Below are 23,013 nucleotides of genomic sequence, written 5' to 3'. Positions count from 1 at the left end.
CAGGTACACCATTAAAAGCACAGAGAAAAAAAATATTTTGCAGAATTAAATGCAGTGTCTAAATAAATCACCATTAATAGAAGAAAGAATAAAAGAAAGCATTAATTCTTTCAGTCACGGGTCTTACATGGATGTTGCTGGTCTTAAAGAAAAAGTTGGCTATGTTTCCTTATTTTCCCTGCAAAGAGGGTAAGAGCTGCGAGGCTGTCAGTATATTTAAGGTGTAGCAGGAACCCTGTGACTGTCAATGGGTTGTTTGAGATTGAGAACTGGAGAAATTTTTAATTACACTTCTTCAGAGACATGGCTCAGTGGCCTCATTTTGACCAAAGCATCTGAACTGGCAGGAAAGATGGCTAATTCCAGTGAGTAGAATCTGAGGCTTCCTGCAGGGAATTTCACCACAGGGCTCATCCTCGAGCCACCAAACCTGTAAAACTTGCAAATCTGTCCTGCCTTGAGGGTTGCTGGTCTATCTTTTAGTCCATGTTCCCAGCTGTGTTTTAGAGCTTAATTGTTTAATTATACTAGCCACAGTCCTTGGAAAAAAAGGTTTCTCACCACAGCTGCTACAATATTTGGAGACTCATTTTCTAGAACACTGGATCTCAGTCAGAAGGCCCTTATGCTTACAGATTAAATTTATAGTTGCTCTGCAGTATAGAATCATAGAATATTACAGGTTGGTAGGGACCTTAAAGATCTAGCCTTTAATGGGGGACCCTTCCCACCAGGCCAGATTGCTCAGAACTCCATCCAACCCAGCCTCAAAAACTGCCTGGGATGGGCACCCACAACCTCTCTGGGCAGCCTGTGCCAGTGCTTCACTGCCACCACAGTGAATAATTTTTTCCTTGTAGATAACCTTAACAGCCCCTCTTTTAATTGTACCCATTACTCCTTGTCCTATCACTACAGTTCCAGACAAAGTCCCTCTCCTGCTTCCCCGTAGGTCCCTCAGATACTGGAAGGTTGCTATGAAGTTTTCGTGGAACCTTCTCCTCCAAGCTGCACAGCCCCACCTTCATCACCTTCATCACCTTGTCTTCGAAGGGGAGATGCTCCAGTCCTCCTGGCAACTTCGTGTCTCTCCTCTGGACTTGCTCCAACAGTTTCACGTCCTCAAGTCATTCTTATAGTGAGGATGCCAGAACTGTTACTTAGCTTTAGGGGAAAATTTGTTACCTAAATGTATATATATGTGTATATATATATATATATATATATGTATATATTTGTATATATATATATATATATATATATATATATATATATATATATATGTATATATATATATATATATATATACACACACATATATATACATAGATATAAACATATCTAGAGTATATTAATTAGGTAATAAATATATAACCACCATATAGATTTTTATATATTACTGAGGCGAGTTTATTATAGTTTTAGGTGAGAAAATGCTATCATTTGGTCTCTCACAGTTTCCCAGGACAGATTTTCTCCCCCGGCCCCCGCGCTCCCCGTGCGCATGTGCAGCTCGGGCCGGCGCCGCCCCCCGGCCGTTGATATGGGGGCGGGAGGCTGCGCGCGCCGCGCGGCTGAGCGGGAACTTGCGTAACGCGCGGCGGCCGCGTCGCTCCTGCGCTTCCTTCCTCTTTCCCTCCGCAGCCGCCGGGCCAGGGCCGCCGGGCCGGCCGGGAAGGCGCGTTCCGCCGCGACAGAGGCCGGGCGCGGTCCCCGCCGCCCCCGCGGCGCCATGATGAGGCGGACGAAGCCCGAGGTGGAGCGCTACGTCGCCTCCTTGCAGGCCGCGGCGCCGTCCCCCAGAGAGGTGAGCGCGGCCTCGCGTTGCCCGTCCCCGCCGGGCCCGGGCGGCGCTGCGGCCGCTCCGTGCGGCCGGTGCGGGGCCCCTTCCCGCCCCGCGTGGGGCGCTGGCGGCCCTGCCACGCGTCCTGAGGGACCGCGGGGGGGCCTCGCTGCCGCCGGGCCGGGGGCGGCTGCGCTCGCTGCCCCTGCGCGGCCGGGCTGGGGGCGGCTGCTCTCCGCGGGCTCCCGGCGCCTCGGTTTAGGGGCTTGGTCTGCTTGGCCCGTCCTCGTCCTTAGCGGTAAGAGGAAAAAGGATCCCTCTCTGGAGGGATGTCTTTCTGGAGATACTGAAACCCCACCTGGACGCGCCGGGATCCCGTGCCCTAGGTGACTGAGCCATGGCAGGGTGTTGGATTAGATGATCTCCACAGGTCTCTTCCATCCCTGACTATTCTGATGTTCTGTGAGTTAGGGTGTCTTTGGGAGTATTTCTGAGCGCATAATTACTTAGTGTCTCTGTAAATCGAGTGAGATAGGGGGAGCTGAGGAAGGGCCCAGGTGTTTGGCGTACCTGGAGGTGCTTTCCCTAACTGGGAGCAGTGGTTTACTAGAGCTGTGCACCTGTAATTTACAACTGGTAAGCCCTAGTGTAGTTTTAAAGAGTCCGTGAGTTCTCAGAGTACAGACTTCTTCAGTTTTGTAAGAGTTTAGTTCCTGTGTTTCCCGAGTTTCGTTTCTCAGAAAAAGATTCTTGGGTTTCGTTTTTTCAGAAGAATCTAAGGAACATGTGAAGCACTTTCAATTTTCTTTTATGTGTTGTGTCATTAATATTCTTGTCTTTGTAGTAGTATTAGGAGAGGAGGAACTGAGAAAAAATAATCTTTCTGTTATATTTTAGTAACTGGCCAGAAGGATGAGGACCTCTGCATAACTTGTTACCATTTTTCATTGTATCTGGAAAGGATCTCAGTGAGCAGTCTGATGCAATTCGTGGGAGCTTTTTAATCCTGAAAGATCCTGTTCCGCTGCTCTTGAATTGATTTTTTTTTAACGTTAGAATATTCAGCACTGTGTTGTGTAGTGTGAATACATTCATGTTCACTATTATGCAGTAGGGCCTTTGTGCGGGCCTTGTGTACATCATCATTATTTGTATCTCTTTCCCAACAGCAACAAAGTTGGTCTGTGGCTTAATTGCTTTGGATGCTGTTCAGAGTAGCCAATGTCAAGGGCATTGCTCTCAGAATCATAGGCGCTCTTTAATTGCTTTGGTGTTCCTACTGAACTCAACAACAAAATAAACCCTCTCCTGTTGTGCTAAGACCAGCTGGTCCATATTTACTTCTTTAGTTTTTTTTTTCTTAATAAGTAATGCTTACAACTAATTGTATAAGCACAGTCACTGGTGGAAAATGTCACTGATTTTCCTGTTGTGTTGATTTTAGGAGGGGGGTGCTTATAAGGCTGCAAAGCATTTATATTGAGGTTTCCTTCATCCATGTTTTAAAGAAGATGCCAAATGCAGCTCCACTCTGATATGCTTCAGTGTTTCCCTTTTATAGCAGGCTTCAAAAATACAGTCTGGAAACTTGAGGTGTCCTAGGAGGACTGCTTTCATTTTTAACTGCTTAAAATTTTGCATGAATTGCAGTGGTGAGAGAGGGAGGGAGACTTATAATTCAAGTGAATTCAAACTATACGCGCTTGTTTGGAATCATATTTGTAACTAGCTCCAGCGTATCTTTGTTCAAAAGCAAAATAGTTTTTGAACTGATATTGAGAACTCAAGCTTTAAATTTGTCTGATTTGTTTGTAACTCAGTTCTTTAACTTGCTCCTTTCACTTTTCCTCCTGATCATGCTTCTGCTGCTTTGGCTTCTTTTGTACTGCCTTGTAACAGGAAGATTGTTTCACCTCTTGCTCCTGGGGTGTTGTATGTTAAAGTTATTTTAGTCAGAAATCAACTGGTGCATGAATGCCTTTCTTACCCAAATGAGATTGACTTAAGCAAAAGTTGCTGTTTCCTCAAGTATACTTAAACAGTAGTGTCTAATTACAGTACACTACAGTAGGGCTAAATGGCAGATCTCTCTTGATTTGTGGAATATCTTTTTTCCTTGCTACATTGCACAGCAATAAACTAAATGTGGATTACACTATTCTTCCACTCTCTTTAATGAGTGATGTATGAAGTGCCACATATATAAAGGCTTGTTGTTTTCTTCTCTTGTAATCTCTATCTTCCTAGTAACCTATTTATAGCAAAAACTTTTATTCTTTTCCTTGTTTAACCTACATCTTTCAGAAACAAACCCTTATATATGATGGGTGGATTTGAGCTGATAATGAATCATCAAATTCAGTCACTTGAGTATTAGGCATTGCTGAAGAGAGAGGTCACTTGTTAGGGTTTTACTTTTGAAGTACTGAATGTCTAAAGTGTTCTTGTCATGCTTTTTCTCCTTCAGAAATCGATGAAAGGATTCCTCTTTGCTAAGCTGTATTTTGAAATTAAAGAATATGAACTTGCTAAAAGGTAACATACATTGATGGACATTTGTTTTTTTGTTCTCTAAATGTAAAAGAAAAGCTTTGTTTTTCTGAAGTAGACCAGAGAAACCAAGATGAGTATCATGCTGCTTTAAGCTAACAGTGTGGACATTGAGTGTTCTTTTAAGTTATTGTTTTATTATTTGAAAAATCTAAATAAGATAAGCTATGTGGTACTGAAAAAACTTACCTGGCTGAATTGGCTTTGGTTTTTTGCTTGTTGTATTAAGTAGTTCTTACCATTTCTACAAATTCCTGCTTTTGGTATTTCAATCAACAGAAATACTGGCTGGTGAGTAAGTAGCGTTTGTACAGGTGTAAACCATATTGTTGCTTACTTAAAGGTCCTGACAAAGTGTCTGGAACAAAACATGTCTATGCTTTTGTGATTTGGCTAAAGCATCTAGAACAAAATATGTCTGTGTCCTGTATGGCAGATAAAGTTGCTGTTAGAGCTTGGGTGGGAGGGGGAGTGTTAGTGAAAAGTACTTGTTGAGTAACAGACTTTTTTCCCCTTTATAGATATATATCTACATACCTCAATGTACAAGAGAGAGATCCCAAAGCACACAGATTTCTTGGACAAATTTATGAAGCTGAGGATAACATAGAAAAAGCTTTTGGGTGTTACAAGGTAAGTGCTACACTGAGCTACAACCCCTAATGTTCTGCTTTATTCCTTTATAAAAGGACTTCTAAAACCCTTCTGTGGCTGAACATTCTCAAAGCCATAGAAGAAAACATGCTCCTGGAGAAACTGTGTCATACACATTTAATGATGGAAAGCACATGAACCACTGTGAGAGGATTCTTCACTTGATATTGCTTGCTTCTGTAGTATATTTTGAAGTTGCTTCTTTGTTTTTTCTTCTGGACTTGATCTTTAACCTGCTGTTAAATTCTCCCCAAGTCATGCATAGCCTCTTGGACTACTGTCATAGAATCCTGTCATACAAACTGTGATGACAACTGGAGTTTAGTTGCTGCTAGAAGACTGTAGGCTTACTGTGTTTTTTGTTTGGCTGGTTTTGAAGAGGGCAGGTGCAGAGGGGAGGGTCAAATCTAATTTTGATTAGGCAAGCATATTAATGTCAAATTTCCAGTTCTGTTGCCTTTGTTCTGGTTTCAGAGAGAGACTCAGAAGTCTGGCCAATACAACTCTGTGTATGAAGTGCTATCACACTTCTTAAACTGTCTTAATTTTTTAAAGTTTTTACACCTGGCTAGACTATAGGTTGTTATAGTCCTGCTGTTTGTGTATAGCAGTAGCTGGTGATAGATGCAGAGGAAATGGTTTGCGTTATTTCTTTTATGCTTTTCTCAATTTTAACAGTTCTATTTGGGTGCTGTAAACTAGTGGTAGCATGTAGAAAGGCTTTTCTTATATGCTCTGTATTTATAGATTTAACTCATTTGAATAGCTGGGTATGTTTGTGGAGGTGTAACTCTTACCTGTTGTACATGGATCATAAGTTAAAGTTGCCTTTTTCTTTTTTTGCTCCTGTGTCTGCATGGGGAAAAATAGCGTTCTGTGGAGTTGAACCCAACACAGAAAGATCTTGTATTGAAGATTGCAGAGTTACTATGCAATAATGACATTACTGATGGAAGAGCAAAATACTGGGTTGACAGAGCTGCTAAGCTCTTTCCTGGGAGCCCTGCTATTTACAGGTTGAAGGTAAGTTCAACATTACCTGGTTCAAAGGCTTGAGCAAACTTTCAGCACCTGTGTGGAGTGCCTTTTGCATGTTGCCTCAAGCAAAAGTCTTGCTAAATTATTTTAGTATCTTTAATATTAAAACAACTATTAGATGTTACACTCCTTCTAGTCTGACATTTTTGTCCAGTTTTAAAGGAAGCTGCAGCTGCATGCTTTCATACCCTTTCTAATGTTTCAAGTTTAATTTTCTTCCAAAATGCTGAGAAATTGTTATTTATCACAGTCAATAAGTTGAAGACTAGATAGGTGTCATTTGTTCTTTCCATTGTGTCACTGGCAGGAAGGTAGCTGATCTGTGAACTCAGACTTTGTTGCTTTACACTGCTTTTTGTTTTTAAATCCTGTATTATGATCATTTCTGCGGAGTGTGAGAAATGCTGTAATTCTCAAATACCATGTAAATACTTTATGCCATGCAATGTTACTTTTGCACTGATATGTTAATTTTCCGTTGCTTTTTAATTTTGTGTAATTTTGGGCAGCAGCCACGTTGAAGTCTCAAGGTGTCTGGGTTTTTTTTAAAGCAAGGTAGTCTATGGCATGGTCTGCTATCACTGAACCAAATGTTTTGAGAAGCACTTCTCTCTCTTGGTAAGAGGCAAATTCTTCTGAGGACTTTTCTTCTGTGATAATCATGTACATATATTTGAATAGTAATCAAATTTCATGTAATACCTGTAAGCTATTAAGAGTACTCTACCTAGAGCAATGTAGTCTGTGTAGTGAAGGAAAGAATAATACCTAGTACTGTAGTTGCTCAAAAGACTGATGCGGCAAATGAAATATTAATATGTTGCCTTCATGTTTCAACAGGAGCAGTTACTGGACTGTAAAGGTGAAGATGGGTGGAATCAGCTTTTTGACCTGATTCAAGCAGAACTTTATGCAAGACCAGATGATGTCTACATAAACATCAGACTAGTTGCGCTCTATCGTTCAAATAACAGATTAAAGGATGCTGTGCTCCACTGTCAGGAGGCAGAGAAGAGAATACCTTTGCAGTCAAGCTTGGAATGGTGTTCCTGTGTTGTAGAGACATTTGAGGTGTTTAATCATATTTTGATCCTGTGGTAGTCTTCCATATCTTTTTACCTGGTCTATTTCTCTTAGTGTCCTTATTCTGGCAGCTGTTTCTCAAGGGATTTAACTCCTTCAAATGCAAGTCTGCTGAAACCAGTGGAACTACAAAATACTTCTTGTGTGGTTTTTTTAATTGGAATTTTCTCCCTAAAATTAAACTTTATAGAGCTATTGATTTTCTAACCTCAAAAGCTGAGTTAGACACAGCAGTTCCATTAGGGATAAAATTGCTCAAGCAAGTAGTTCCCTGGAACTTTGCTGCTGAAGAATATGTTAAGGTCTCACCTGTGAAACTGGATTATGCAATAAATGCTACTAGTGTGTTTTGGAGAAGTACTGCCCTTGTCTTCATGGAAGGATGACTGTTCCTTATCCTGTGATGAACTTTCTTCTTTAGGAATATCTGGAATCTTTACAAGACTTGGAGTATGATAAAAATAACTGGAGAACTATCAAGAAAGATCATCTGCTGGCCTATTCCAGCTTTGTCAAACTGACACTTTCTTCTAGAGATGTTCAGGAATGCAGAGAGGCACTTGAAAGGTACTGTTTAAACTTTTCTGTAGTAAGAAAAAGCCCTCTAAGAATTGTTTAAGGTCACATCAGCCAAGCTTCTGTTTCACAGCTTATCTTGTTTTTGGATGGGAGAGGAGATTCTCTGTACTGACCAGCAAGAGTGTTTCTTACTGGGTGTGAACCCCAAGCTATCTTTTGACAGATGCTTGAATGGTCAGCACACAGCCATGGAGAAGACTCATTTATATCCTGGGTCTTGGTACCTTCTTTTCCTTTGCTTAGAGAAGTTGTTCTGTACTTCAGCAGTTGACTAATCCAGATTTCCCAGACAATTGGAAAAAAACACCGGCCCAAAAAACTCCAATCCAAACAAAGCAACAGAAGTCAAACTGAAAAGCCAAAACTACCTCTTGTGTGTGTCAACTTTGTCCTAGTCATTCTATTATTAAATAAGAGCACACTGGAGTAATTGGGAACTTTGTGTCTATAGTATAATAGGGAGGGAGGAAACCACCTGAAGCAAGAATAGCCTCCTTCAGAGGAAACTGGTGGTGTTACAGCTGGCTTAAAGAATTACCAACTGTGGTGCACCTAGAGCAGTACAAAGTAGTGTTTGTAGTCAATAATTTAAGATCTGTGTTTGTTTCTTGCCATTATCTTTCGTTTGTTACTGGTTTTTACGAATTTATGTCGTTCCTCAGTCCTATAATGGCTGTTACATTGCGTTCTGTAAAAATATTCTTGAGTCTGTTAATCTTGCATGAGTATTTGAAGCAGTACAGAATGAATGAGCAATATTTAATACCCAAGTATGTTTTATTTTTCTCCTCTAACAATGACCGTGTGGAGTTTTCTGTTTCTGATTTATTAGAGTGTTTTGAGATGTTCATATCTGAAGCATTTCCAGATCATAGCAATGCTAACAGCCATTATAGTCTTGTCCAGTAATTGAAAAATTGTTTTAAACTGTTTTCTGGAAGCCCTCTCCTGAGTGGGGCTTGTATAGTAATCTAAAGGCACTAGAATTTCTGTCGTACCTTCTTTTTTTGAACAGCCTGTTAAACAGTATTTTGGACCTTTCTGATAACGAAAAGAATGGACAGAATCAATAATACATCCTGTATGTCTCTAAATCTGCAGAAGTGAACGTGGTTCAGGACAATAGTTTTAAAAGTAGCTGTGCAAAAATGTGATGAAAAAGACTATCTATCTAGGTAATACTTAAATAAACTTGAGAGCTTTGGGAGTTTGAGGTGATTATATTTTCTAGTAACTTGGGTTTAAGCAATAGAAACAGTACTTAGCATTGACTCATGAAGTTACTTAATTCACACTTAAACAGCACAATCAACCACAATCAGCTGCTATGGCTTTTACCAGGACTCTGTTTAGAATTAGTCTTCTCTGCATTTTAGTTTTGATCGTGCGCTTCAGTCAGTAAAACCATATGTGAGTGCAGCCGATGAGTTGTCTCGTACCTATGTGGAAATGAAAGGACAGCTGTACATGCATGCTGGAGCTTTGCTGCTGAAAATGGCCCAAGACAACGAGACACAGTGGAGACCTATGTGTGAACTAGCAGCATTGTGTTATCTCCTGAGTTTTCAGGTAAATGATTTTTCAGTCTAAGCCTTCAGTTGATGCTTTTCTTGAAATTTTCTAGCTGTGCATCTGTTGAATTCCTGTATTCTTAAGATGAACTAGTGTTTGTGTATCTAAAGGAGAACTGTCCTCACTCAGCAAACCCTCCTCTGTCACAATTGTTTAAAATTTTCAAATGACACAAATAGGGTAAAAGTATACCTTCAATTGTTCCCCTTGCCAGAGTAACCTTATTCTTAAGTATTAGTGCATTTATTTCCTGTAGTGTATTTCCTTTTTTATAATACAAGTACACATGATGAGTGTTAAACTTTAAAAATTTTTAATTTTAAATTAAAAAAAAAACCTTAAAATCCAGGTTATTTGCTTTATGAATTCTTTGCCTTGACTGTCCTTTTTATACCATTGCTTGCATTGCAGGTATTACTTGCTCTTGTGTACACTTAATGTTACTTTCAACAGCTATACTTGCACATCTCTGTACTTTAGGTGGGTTCTCTGCTCTCTTTGCCCATCCCACACAAAACCATAACCCAATATACGTACCTTCAGAATGAATAATGCCTGTTTTCTTATAGCTTTCTTATGCTAAAAATAAGCTTATTTCTTGATTTCTAAGGTTCATTTAAATGTCCTGCTCTTACTATGAAAAAACTGTAACAATTTTCTCCTTACTTCACCAGGTTCCTAAACCAAAGTCAAAACTCATAAAGGGGGATCAAACCGGACAAGATATGCTAGAGATGTTGGCCTGTGATCGAAAAAGCCAGTCTGGTAATAAAAAAATAGCTGCATAGTTCCATTTTAGTGCTGCAGTTTTTCTGTGAAGTTTAGATTTGTTAAAGAACACATTTGTATCTTGTAATGTTATCACTCCAGTATATAGTAAAGCCCTATAGATTCTGACTACATATGTAAAACAAAACAGTACTTTGGTTCTGACACCTAAAGTTATTTTTCTCCTCTTAAGCTGCTGGAAGAGTGTGTTCTCCTTGTTTCAGTAGTGGTTGGGTTTTTTCCTCCTTTTTGACTTTCTAGCATGCTAAGGTAGAATTTAGTTTTTATTGTCTGTTAAATCTACTGGAAATGGCTTCTGCCTGCTGATGCTATTTTGCAAGTATTGTTAGCCCCAAGAGGGAAAGAAAATATTAGCTTGTTTCCCTGATCTTTTCATCCTTTCTCTTGTTCATCAGCTTTGGTCTTTTTCCTGCCAAGTATAGACAGTGTTTCAGTCTACAAAATTCTTAGAGGGCCTAGATGAAAACAGATGAAGCTGCCAGACCTGAGGTTCATTTACTTCAGAATGGATTTTGTTCTGCTTGTTTTACAGCTGTAAGGTCACTTGCAATGCCCTTAGAAGAATCATGGTAGGAGGGCTTTGTTTTCCTAATGAACTGTGTTTAAAAATTCTTTGGGGTTGTTGTCACTAAAAGCTTGGAAAGCCAATGTGCTGAAACACTGACCTAATTACAGGGAGAACATACCTGAACAGTCTGTAGGTTTCATAAGGGGAAATCCTGATTCCCATCCAGCTTTCAGTAGCAAAGAGCAGTCCAGCATAGCAAATACTGCTTTCCTTGTGTTCACTGCTTTATTTATGTGAAGTGGTATTTTTGTGTTCTAGGTCATATGCTGCTGAACTTAAGTCATGGCAAACAAGACTTCTTTAAAGAGATTGTGGAATCATTTGCAAACAAGAATGGCTCATTTGCATTGTTTGATAGCCTGTTTGAGAGTGGAGCCTCTAGAGAGAGGTCTTTTATTGGCACAGATGATATTGGAAATGTCAGTACACAAGCACCAGTGCAAACAGAACTTCACAAATATGATATTGGTAAGAACTGTTACTTTCTGAAACTCAGCACAGCTTTGCATAGCATAACCTCTTCTGCAAATACTTGTGGAAGAGGTGCTGGTACACAAATACTTGTACTGTAACAAAAGACAAATACCTGGAATAGCTGTCCAAAGTTGCCTTAATGTCATAGGAAAGACTCATACTGTATTGCAATGTAAAGTAGTGCTTCTTCAGTAATTCCTTAAGGATTTTTGGAGAAGTAAATAGGTTTGCTAAAATCAGTTATCTATTGGACAGAATAAGCTGAGAATGGAAGTGATGAGAGTCAGCCCCTCAGAAGCTTAAGCAGTTGATGGCTTTGAGCACTTAGATGAACTTGGTATGTTTGTCTATACTGAAGTTTGTAACCCTTTGTAAGTGAAACCTGGAATCTTGATGCTCATTGGTCTTGAAGTATCTTTGGCCCTTCTGACAGAGTGCAATGTGAAACCCAGCTTTGATCAGATAGTAGTACTGAGGGCTTGCAGGAAGCTGACATTTGCATCCAACCTTGTTTTCTGCGCAGGTGCCATTCGATTGCACAATGGCAGTCTCCAGCACCTCGTGTGGCTTGGCCTGCAGTGGAACTCTATGTCAGTCTTACCCCCCATGCGCAAATGGTTAAAACAGCTTTTTCACTTGCCCCAAGAAACATCAAGACTTGAGACAGATGCTCCTGAATCTATTTGCCTGTTAGACCTTGAAGTAAGTGAACTTTGAAGTTCTTTAAGGTACTGTGCGAATTAAGTTTTTTGTAATTAATAACTTTAATTTATTTTTTAAAAACAGGTATTCCTACTTGGGGTGATATTCACTAGCAACTTACAACTGCAAGAGAAGTTTAATTCTCACTACAGTGCACATCAGCCTCAATTTTTACCATTGCCAATATGCAAACTACTCTATACTGAAAAGCAAAGATCCTGGTGGGATGCTGTTCGTACTCTTCTTCAGAGAAAATCAGTGTAAGGCTTTTTCAGTTTGGAAATGCTTGATCAAGCCTTTAGGGAGCGTCTGCTACAGCAATTTGGATTGTCCCTATAGATTCTTTTAAAATTAATTTTTTTAACATATTTTTTACATTGAATCTTTCTTGTAGTAGGGACTTGAAAGATTTCTGTAAAGGGAATTTTCATTTCTAACAATGCATTTCTTACCTAGAGGCAAATTAGGGCTAAAGCTCCAGGCTGTATTCATGAAGTGAATGGTATGTGAACAGATGAAAATCACAAAATACTAATCAAGGAATGTTTCTTATATTCAGACCAGGAACAGCAGCAAAACTGAGGCTTATTGTACAGCATGGCATAAGTACTCTGCGAACACTGGACAAGCATGGCCTTCAACCTGCCTTAATCATACACTGGGCAAAAAGCTTGCAGAAAACAGTAAGCTGAGATTAGTTTTAAATACATGGAAGCAAAAGTGTTTTTCTTAATTTATCAATTATGAACAGACTGAGGGGATGGGGGATGGATGTGTATTATTAAGAATGGCTGATTATTTTATCAGGCAAACTTACTGTTCTTGTCACTTTGTGAAATACTTTTGTCTTACATGTAGAAAATAACACAACAGTTTATGTTACTTAACATAGCTTTTCTGTTCAATGTCAGAAAAGGACTTTGGAACTCTTAAAGAAAATAGGAGAAGGATATGTAGAAGTAGCATTTTGACTTGCATTTGTTGAAATAACATCTGCATCTATTCCCTTTCCTTCACCAGGGAATTAACCTTAACTCCTTCTATGACCAGAAGGAATATATGGGACGAAGTGTCTACTACTGGAAGAAAGTTCTGCCTATGCTGGAAACTATCAAAAAGAAGAGGAGTATTTCTGAACCTACTGATCCTCTCTTCAAACACTTCCATAGTGTAGACGTTCAGGTACAGATCAGTTGAACCAAGGCTGAAGAGAAGGGCCTGTGTCAGAAATGAACAAAGTGGTGGGATTTTTGTCTACATTGTACTGTTCTATGTTATTACTACTGTGAAGCTCTCAAAGGTGAGATTTGGTAATAGTGTTTTATAAAGGGGGAAAATTCTCTCCTTGTAGCTTTGGTCTTACCTTTGAAATGGTATTTATGATTTGAAGGCACTGAACACCCTCAGTACCAACTTTCTTGAAAAAGAATTCTCCCCGCGTTACAGGAAAAAAAGGTTATGTCGTTCCATTATTAAGTATAAGTTTTCCTTCACTTTATTTTGTAGGTCTTTCAGGTTGCAGCGTATGAAGAAGAGGCACAGATAGCATTTGCTATGTTGGATGCAGTTGATGGCAAAACTGACGATGCTTTAATAGCATTTGAAGCTATTGAGAATGTGGTGTCATACTGGAATCTTGCCATGGTAAGTTTGTAAATTGCATTACCCAGAAGTGCTTCTATTTATTCAGTTTCCTTCTGACTGATACTATTCACTCTGCATCCTGTTCTTCAGATTTTCCAAAGAAAAGCAGAAGAAATTGAAAATGATGTCATGCTTCCAGAAGAACATGAGGAGCATAAAACTTACCTTCTTAAAGCCAAGTATTATCTAATGAAAATTATTGCGGAAAGCTCCTCGGATATGTCAATTGCAGAGAAAGTAAGTAATTCTTGCTTTAAAAACTTCTTCCAAGGAATGCAGTAGCTTAGGTTACTGTTTGAAAAATTAAATCCTTTGCATTCAAGGTACTTTTTTTTAGTCCAGGCTTTCAAGCAAGTTAAATCCTGGGTAACTTCTCTAACCAACCAGATCATGTGATATCCTGGCTACCGTGTGGATGAAAGCTTTAATGTACACAAAAAGCTTTTGCCACTGTCTTTTAGTTTGATAATTCGAAAAAATAAAATAGTTTGTGTGAGTTGTTTACTTATGTGAATCCTAGCAAGTTAAGAGCTTTGCTGAAAAAAACCCCCAGTGTTTACATAATAAGACTTGTGAATTGCTCAGCCAGAATTCTAAATGTAGTTTATCTTGTTCTGAGGAAGAATTGCGGTCATGACTCATGTTTGAATAAACTCTCTAGTTACCAGTGCCTCTTGAAACTGTGAGAGAAGTGTTAGATACAGTGATCCAGGAACTTGGTGAGAACTGTGAAGAGGGAAGTCTTGCCTTCAGAAATGGTCTGTCACGAACTGTAGATTCAGCAATGAAACATTCCACTCCATCACCAACCAAGTTCTCTTTTTCACCAACGAAGACCTACAAGGTATGTTAGCCAGTTATTATTTCAGGGAATTGTTATCTTGTAAGAAAAATTCAAATGAATCAATTAACTTTTTTTTTCCTAGTTCTCTCCAAAAACTCCCCCTCAGTGGGCAGAAGACCATAAATCTATACTTCAAATGATTTGTCAGCAAGTGGAAGCTTTAAAGGTAAAAATTCTGTCACCATTTTCAGTAAGAACTGTTAGTCCTTTAGTTATGGTAAGGATCTAGTGATAAGAGCATGGGCTCACTTACAGCTGATAGAATTACTTTCTGTAAATAGCTTCATAAAATTAGTACCAGAGTAAATCCTTTCACTTAAAAGCTCCGCTCTGGGACGTGGACAGGAGTGCTGAGGCAACCCATCTAAGGGCCTCTTTCTCTATGTAGAAAGAATTCTGCTTTTATCAGCTTGGTTCTCATCCACTTGGCTCTGGGTTTTTTTACTGGCTTGTTCTGGCTTTAGAACACAATGGAAGTACTTTGTACTCCATGGACATGTCTTGCATGATCTGGCAGGTACTTCTTTTTTTTTTGATTAGTCCCATACCATGGATTGAACATGGTTTTTAATAGCAAAAGGGTGGCGATCGTGCCTTATATTATCTTTGACAAATACCTGTACAATCAATACTTAAACTCTTGCTTGGCACCCTGTCTCAACAGAATGATTTGCAAGAAATGAAACTTAATAATTCCAACACAAATGCATCTCATCGGTGGCCCGCTGAAAACTATGGAACTGATGCAATACCAGACAGTTATCAGAGAGCACAAAATCTTCATGAAGCCCCTTTAACAGGCAAGTTGCTGCAGAATTTTTATCTAAATGCTTAGCTAAATCAAGTAAGACTTTTGAAAATAATGCTAAAATGTTTTAATGATTCACAGTTAAAAACTGATTGCTGGGAAGAGTATGTAGAAAACAACAACAAGAAAAGATAAGTGTTGACTATTTTGCTGGTGTTCCTTTTTAGTTGCTACCACTGGCCCATCTGTGTTCTACAGCCAGTCACCTGCCTATAACTCTCAGTATCTTCTGGGAACTGCTGCAACCAATGTAACACCAGCGAAGGTGAGAATAAATTTAAATTTATTTCCTTAAAATGCTTCTAATGATCTGAAAATGACTGACTGGTTTTGATTCTGTACATCGTTGGATGTAATGGCAGTTCCTTATGCAGAATTTGGTCAACTTAAACTGCTAGGGATAAAATTATAATTTGTCTCCCTGCTTAACTTCTGGGATATGGCGTTTGGGTGGAAAAGCTAGAATAATATTTTCTATGCCTGTATATTTCTCGTACAGGTATGTATGATAGCACTTTACTATTCCCCCCTCAATTGTGTGGCAGAAGAGAATGGGGTTTTCAAAACTTTTTTTCATGTAGAAGCCACTCATATTGTGCCCCTTTTTCAATGTTTATTCTCAAATGCCCATCAAGTTTCAAGCTAAGGTAAAACTGGTTTAGGTTTAAACTTGAAAGCATGCCTTTCTTTTAAAAGTGCATGGCTTCAGCACAGTAAGATTTTGTCCTCTTTGTTACCATAATAAGCAGAGCACTTGTTTTCTGCTTTTTCTTTAGCCTCCTGTCTATGGCATGAACCGACTTGCACCTCAGCCACATATATATTCCTATCAGCCACCACCCATGCATACACCACCTCTGCAAAACACTTCTGGTTGTATGTTTTCCCAAGAAATGTATGGCCCACCTCTGCGTTTTGATTCTCCTGGTACTACACTCATTTCTCCTCGTACAGCTGATGACTATTACAACTACAGTGTTCCACAGGCAAGCACCAATCCAACACTGCCTAAACCAGGGTATTTCACAAACCGTTCAGCCACGCCACCCACCTTAAAGCCTGCAGAACCAAAAGCAATGCCTAAATTTGGACAGCCAGGAACAGCAGAAGGATCAAAACCACCTCTGTCAACACCAGCACAGCCAAGTCAGCCGACAACTTTTAAGTTTAAACCTAACTTCAAGTCTAATGATGGAGACTTCACTTTTTCTTCTCCCCCTCAAGTTGCACCACAGCCCCTTAATGCCCCTTTTAATAGTAGAGAAAGCCTCCTGGATCTTCTAACATCTGACAAACCCTTACAGGATGATAGATATGTTGATCAAAAGCCAGTTAGTGATCCCACAAACAGTTCAAGAAATATTTTCAATTTTAGCAATAAACATATTCCAGGCATGTCTCTCCGAGAAAACACAGGACAAAATGTACACAAAAATGTGGGTTTTGAGAAGAGTGATACATTTAGTGCTCAAGAACCAAGTAAGCCTGTATTTATGGCTTCAAATTCAGATTTGGCCAACAGAAGTCATGAAACAGAAGGAGGAAGCACCCATGGTGGAGATGAGGATGATGACGGTCCTCATTTTGATCCTGTGGTACCACTTCCTGATAAGATTGAAGTAAAGACAGGTGAGGAAGATGAAGAAGAATTCTTCTGCAACAGAGCCAAGCTCTTTCGTTTTGATGCAGAATCTAAAGAATGGAAAGAAAGGGGTATTGGAAATGTGAAAATACTGAAGCATAAAGTATCTGGCAAATTTCGTCTCTTAATGAGACGGGACCAAGTGCTGAAAATCTGTGCAAATCACTACATAAATACTGATATGAAATTAACTCCAAATGCTGCATCAGATAAGTCATTTGTATGGCATGCTTTGGACTATGCAGATGAATTGCCAAAACCAGAACAGCTTGCAATTAGATTTAAAACACCTGAAGAAGCAATGCTTTTCAAAAAAAAGTTTGAGGAGGCACAGAATATTTTGAAATCTTTGGGATCAAATGCTGACACGTCTGTGGCTCAGAGCAGTGGAACTGCAAAAGAAACCGCAAATCAGGACATCAAGGAGCCCAACAGAACCACTTCTGGAACCATGAACTTGGGCTTTCAGTTTCTAAAAGATGGAACAAGCAGTGAACCTGACAGCAAAGGCACCCTTACAGCTACATCCACTGCACCTAGCACTACCATTTCATTTGGGAAGGATGCTCAGCAAGCCTGTTCTTCTGGTGGGTTTGGGCAGCATCTCTTGAAGAAGGACCAATGGGTGTGTAAAGTGTGTTTAGTTGCAAATGAAGCAACTGTAAAGAACTGTGTAGCATGTCAAAGTCCAAATCCAGGTACGTGGGAAACACATGGCACTCCAATGACTGGCTATGCAAGTTTGAAACCAAGTGGTAACACAGTGCAGAACAAGTTTGGATCTCCTTTTGCTAAAAAGGAAGGTCAATGGGACTGCTCTGTATGCCCAACCCGAAATGAAGCAGAAGATGTGAACTGCTCTTCCTGTCAGAGTCCAAAACCTCAAAATCAACCAAATACATCCATACCTTCTGTTCTGGCATCTGCTGGTCTGGAGCTTGGTTCCATTGCTGATACAAGTAAGCCACAGAAAAATGGGTTTGAAGGACTTTTTACTAAAAAGGAAGGTCAGTGGGATTGTAGTACTTGTCTTGTGAGGAACGAAGGTTCTTCTCTAGCCTGCATAGCCTGCGAAACGCCGAATCCGTCTGCTAAGCCAACTGGTGATGCTTTGCCAACTCCTGCTTTTGGCTTGAAAAGTAAATTGCCTGAACTTGGTGGAGGACAATTGGGAACAGGCTTTAAGTTTGGTCTTGAGCAAGGCAAGACGCCACCATTTACATTTCAGATTTCTTCTGATACTGAAGCTAAGTCTGCAAAGGAAGGATTTAACTTTTCAATGCAAATGCCTGCAGGTGGATTTAAATTTGGGATACAGGAGTCTAGTAAATTTGGGATACAGGAGTCTAGTAAAAATACCACTAAGAAAGATGAGCCATCCAAAGAGCATACAACTGGTTTCTTAAAAAGCGTTGATGAAAAAGACAAAAAGGAATTGCCCTCAGACAGTGGAATTGGATTCCAATTTCAAGAAACAGCAGACAAGGAGAAAACTGACTTTGTTTTTGGGCAAAATAGCAGCACTTCTACTTTTGCTGAGCTTGCAAAAAGTACTCCTAGGGAAGGTTTTCAATTTGGCAGAAAGGACCCTAACTTCAAAGGCTTTTCAGGTGCAGGTGAAAAGTTGTTTTCTTCACAAAATTCTAAAACAGATCAGAAAGCAAACACCTCAGCTGACCTTGGTGAGAAGGATGATGATGTGTATAAGACAGAGGAGAGCGATGATATCCATTTTGAACCTATAGTTCAGATGCCTGAAAAAGTAGAACCTTTTACAGGAGAGGAAGATGAGAAAGTGTTATACTCCCAGAGAGTAAAGCTGTTCAGGTTTGATCCAGAAACAAGCCAGTGGAAGGAACGTGGCGTGGGCATTCTGAAGATTCTTAAAAACGAAGTTAATGGCAAAGTAAGAATATTGATGCGGCGTGAGCAAGTACTGAAGGTGTGTGCAAATCATTGGATAACGACAACAATGAACTTGAAACAGCTGTCTGGCTCAGACAAAGCATGGATGTGGATGGCCAATGACTTTTCTGATGGTGATGCAAAGTTGGAGCATCTGGCAGCAAAATTCAAGACACCAGAGCAGGCTGAGGAGTTCAAACAGAAGTTTGAAGAATGTCAGAGACTACTACTAGATATACCACTGCAGACACCCCATAAACTTGTTGATACAGGTAGGACAGCTCAGCTTATACAGAAAGCAGAAGAAATGAAGTGTGGCTTAAAAGATCTCAAAACTTTTCTGACAGATGACAAAACGAAACTGTCAGAAGAGGAAAGTGGAAACCCTGCTTGTACCAGCAGTACTTCTGATTTGGTTATAAAGCCACATGCCGAAAGTACAGGCCCCACTCTGGAGTGGGATAACTATGATTTGCGTGAAGAAGCATTAGATGATAGTGTAAGCAGTTCTGTATATGCATCACCTCTTGCAAGTAGCCCTGTAAGGAAAAATCTGTTTAGATTTGGAGAGTCTACCACTGGTTTTAGTTTCAGCTTTAAATCTGCTTTGAGCCCATCCAAATCTCCTGCCAAACAGAATCAGAGTAGAACATCAGTAGGCACAGATGAAGATTCTGATGTTACTCAAGAAGAGGAAAGAGATGGACAGTACTTTGAACCTGTGGTACCTCTGCCTGATCTTGTGGAAGTGACCAGTGGTGAGGAAAATGAGCAAGTTGTCTTCAGCCATAGAGCCAAACTCTACAGATATGATAAAGATGCAAATCAATGGAAAGAGAGAGGGATTGGGGATATCAAGATATTGCAGAACTATGACAACAAACAAGTTCGTATAGTAATGAGAAGGGACCAGGTACTAAAACTCTGTGCCAATCACAGGATAACACCAGATATGAATTTGCAACAAATGAAAGGATCTGATAGAGCCTGGGTATGGACTGCATGTGACTTTGCAGATGGGGAAAGAAAAGTGGAACTTCTGGCTGTGCGATTCAAGCTGCAAGATGTTGCAGACTCATTTAAGCAAATTTTTGATGAAGCAAAGCATGCCCAAGAGAGAGAGACACTGATAACACCTCTTTCTTCTCGTGCCAATACACCAAAGGAATTTCCATGTGGTAAAAATGCTATAGCTGTGCTAGAAGAAACAACCAGAGAAAGAACTGATGTCAGCCATGGTGATGATACTTCTGATACAACTGTAGAGGCTGCAGAGGTGTCAAGTACTTCTGAAACACCAACAAAAACAGTGGTTTCTCCTCCAAAGTTTGTATTTGGATCTGAATCAGTCAAGAGCATTTTCAGTAATGAAAAGTCAAAGACATTCACATTTGGAAATACTTCAGCCACTGGTTCTCTCTTTGGCTTCAGTTTTAATCCCCCAAGAAAGAGTGAAGGCCATATTCCAGCATCTCAGGACACAGCACAGAAAGAGCCAGAAGTCTCTGAACCACCAAAAATCTCAAATGCTACTCAGAAGCCTGTAGACAGCAAGGTAGACAACTTGCCAGCTTCATCACAAGATGGACCGTCTAACTTCTCATTTAGAATTCTGGAAAAAGGTGAGTAGGAGTTTTACTAGTAATTTATTCAAGCATGCAACTTACTGTGCAACTTATGCAGTCAGCTCTGTGCTACTCATTCTCTTGAATAGGTAGTTTCTTTCAGTTTTATGCAGGTATCCACATGTTCTCCAGAGGTTCAACTAAAGAAGGGAATTTTGAGTCATAATTATTTTCAAATAAAAATGAAAATGTATGATGCAGGATGGAAATTTGTTTACTGAGAACAGAATTTTCAGGTAGAGAGCTTAAACTCTGAAGTGCTGCATCTGAATCTTGGATTTAAAAGCTCAAAGAATTTTGATTTGCTTTTGGGACTTAAATAGGTAGTCAATGTTGTATGTACCTGGGTCTTTGCTCGGATTGGCCAAGTGTGAGAACAGCAGATGTATGCTTCAGCTAAAATTTGCATTATCCCCATAATTAAGTAGATGGGTATTATAAAACTTGTCTATACTTTGTTTCAAGTGTTAAATACCAGCCTCTGCAATTTTGGTTGTGTAGCTTAACATCAGATGTCAGCCTGCTTCCTGAGCCTGAGAAGAGATTGTGATGGCATACTCAGTTGTATGGTTTCTGTTATAGTCTGAAAAAGATGCACAGGCAGAAGCTATGGCTGTGACAGGAGCACTGTAATGTGCTGAAGTGTCTTTGTGAGAAGGATGGGATGTCTCAGAATTATGAACATGTCCTGTCTCTTTATTAGCTTAAGTGTAGTAAAGTGACATGGCAGAAGCTGATAGCTGCAGTCCGTTACCATGAGTTGGATAAGCTTGTGTAGAAACAGATGAAATTTCCTGCTGTGAAATACTAGTATGGAATACTTGGAGAACATAGAGAAGTCTGTTCTATCCTTTTAAAATTCCAGTTAAACACTTATATACCAACAATTTATTTTTTTAGGATTTAATTTTAGCCTCTTTAAATCTAATCCAATGGCCTTTTGGACAAGCACATCCTCCATGCAACCTGATAGTAAAGGTATTTACGTACTGCACTGAATGTGTGATAAAAACACTCTAGCAGGCATGGACAATAACCCAGCTGGGTCAAAGCAGCTGGCTCAGTAATCCTTATAATTAACATGCATGCTGAAGGAGAGTACTTAAAATTGCGTGTCTGACTACTCTATTTGTCCTGTTAAAGAATGTCTCTAGCCCTTTGTATGTTTACTTGAGCCAGCACAATGGATGGCCCTGTTTAAGCTTTTGGCTTCTGTTTGTCTTATTTTTTTTTTGAGGATATGTGCCCTGCACTTCTTCTGTCACAGTTTCCCTATGCGTGCACACTAGATCTCTTAAATTCCATTTTTCTAGAGAAATTACATTTTTGTTTTCAGAGAATGCCTTGTAGTGCCTGATGTGGTTTACTCTATGTCAATGAAATAGCCTGAAGATCTTGAGACAGCTTATCCAGTCAAGAGCTTGAATCTATTCAGCCTCTGTGGCAGTATTCTCTTCAGTTTCCCAACTGTCAGTGTTAACTGCTGAGCTTTTAAAAAGAAAGAGTGCACAGAACTCAGAGCCACCTTCATATATAATCTATAGTCCACCTTAGCTGTTAGAAAATTTCTGCCAATTTGTAACCAATTTGTTTACATTCAGATCCTGTAGACAAAACTGTTACAGCTTATAGTTTGATTATATTTTACTACTAGTGTGCTGCTTGCAAGTATGCTTGCTGTAAGAATTTCAACTTACACGGTTTTAAAAGTATTTTAATTTTAAATAACAAACTTTTAGTCTGCATAAGACAGTCTTACACTGTTAGTGTCTTGCGTTGTTTCAAAGTGTCAAAATGTCATTTGATAGGCTGTTCTTACTTGAACACTGAATTCCTGTTCTGTATACATAACCTAAAGTCACCTGCTCTGTGTTTTCAGCCATCCCTGTGGATGGAGTTTATGAACAATTCAGTTCTATTTTCATAACACAGTGTCCATAATGTGGAATGATTAATCCTTCTGTGCTAATGCACACATGCAAGAACTTTTCCTACCTCAAATTGATCATGGTTTTATATGGGGGCATATGGCAGGGGGAATGTATTTAAAGAAACAAAATAAGCCTTTCTGGTACTTTACACTGTTCTTCACTTCTACTTTTCTAATAATTAGGTTACGATTATATTTTTAGTGATTTGTTTCCAGTTGATAATTGTGTTCAGAGTAACTTTTGGTCTTTGAGCTCTGACTTAATAGCAAAGGATTTTGAGAAATCCTTCCTAAATTAGCTTTTCAAGCCTATCCAATACAAATATGATATGAATTTTTCTTATGGGCAACTTCTTTTGGGGAATGGTTTCTGAGTTGTGCTAGAACAACATTTAAAAAAATTTAACCTTGGTAGTTCTGCACCTCCACGCATTTACGTTTTTCTCAGATCAGGTTATAAACTTCTTATAAGTTCTTATTTTAGTTTTGGCTGGGATAAAGTTAATTTTTTCTCAGTAGCTGGCACAGTGCTGGGTTTTGGATTCAGTGTGAGAACAATACTGATTTAACTCTGATGTTGTGGTCGCTGCTAAGCAGTGCTTACCCTAAGTCAAGGACTTTTGTTTTTGTCTCATGCTGTGTCATTGAGGAGGTACACAAACAAAAGCTGGGAGGGAGCTTTGCTGGAACTCGAAGTGGCCAAAGGGATATTCCACACCATAGAACATCATGCCCAGTTTATAAACTGGTGGAGGTATCTGGAAGAGGGGTCAGTAGGAGTGTGGGAATGGAGTCTGGCATTGGTCAGCAGGTGGTGAGCAGC

The 23,013-nt window shown here is 39.6% G+C and overlaps 1 protein-coding gene across 3 annotated transcripts in view; it reads left to right on the top strand.

Moving 5' to 3' along the window:
• Positions 1–1,664: 1,664 nt before the first annotated feature.
• The window catches only part of RGPD4 (RANBP2 like and GRIP domain containing 4), a 33,503-nt gene continuing 12,154 nt past the window's right edge, over positions 1,665–23,013 (top strand). Inside the window, exons 1-21 of one of the 3 annotated variants that reach the window (XM_036393111.2) lie at positions 1,665–1,807; positions 4,251–4,318; positions 4,855–4,966; positions 5,858–6,010; positions 6,866–7,096; positions 7,530–7,675; positions 9,064–9,256; positions 9,934–10,024; positions 10,875–11,084; positions 11,614–11,792; positions 11,877–12,052; positions 12,352–12,475; positions 12,813–12,974; positions 13,299–13,436; positions 13,527–13,673; positions 14,098–14,280; positions 14,363–14,446; positions 14,945–15,080; positions 15,256–15,353; positions 15,865–20,257; positions 21,161–21,238. In XM_036393111.2, the coding sequence (XP_036249004.1) occupies positions 1,733–1,807; positions 4,251–4,318; positions 4,855–4,966; positions 5,858–6,010; positions 6,866–7,096; positions 7,530–7,675; positions 9,064–9,256; positions 9,934–10,024; positions 10,875–11,084; positions 11,614–11,792; positions 11,877–12,052; positions 12,352–12,475; positions 12,813–12,974; positions 13,299–13,436; positions 13,527–13,673; positions 14,098–14,280; positions 14,363–14,446; positions 14,945–15,080; positions 15,256–15,353; positions 15,865–20,257; positions 21,161–21,238 (7,177 nt within the window). In that variant the 5' untranslated portion in view covers positions 1,665–1,732. The remainder of the gene's footprint in view (positions 1,808–4,250; positions 4,319–4,854; positions 4,967–5,857; positions 6,011–6,865; positions 7,097–7,529; positions 7,676–9,063; positions 9,257–9,933; positions 10,025–10,874; positions 11,085–11,613; positions 11,793–11,876; positions 12,053–12,351; positions 12,476–12,812; positions 12,975–13,298; positions 13,437–13,526; positions 13,674–14,097; positions 14,281–14,362; positions 14,447–14,944; positions 15,081–15,255; positions 15,354–15,864; positions 20,258–21,160; positions 21,239–23,013) is intronic. The other 2 variants (XM_036393020.2, XM_036393200.2) reach the window with 2 other exon arrangements.

This window comes from Molothrus ater, chromosome 2 (assembly GCF_012460135.2).
Source record: "Molothrus ater isolate BHLD 08-10-18 breed brown headed cowbird chromosome 2, BPBGC_Mater_1.1, whole genome shotgun sequence".
Taxonomy (NCBI): Eukaryota; Metazoa; Chordata; class Aves; order Passeriformes; family Icteridae; genus Molothrus; species Molothrus ater.
This window is presented reverse-complemented; position numbering and strand designations above follow the sequence as displayed.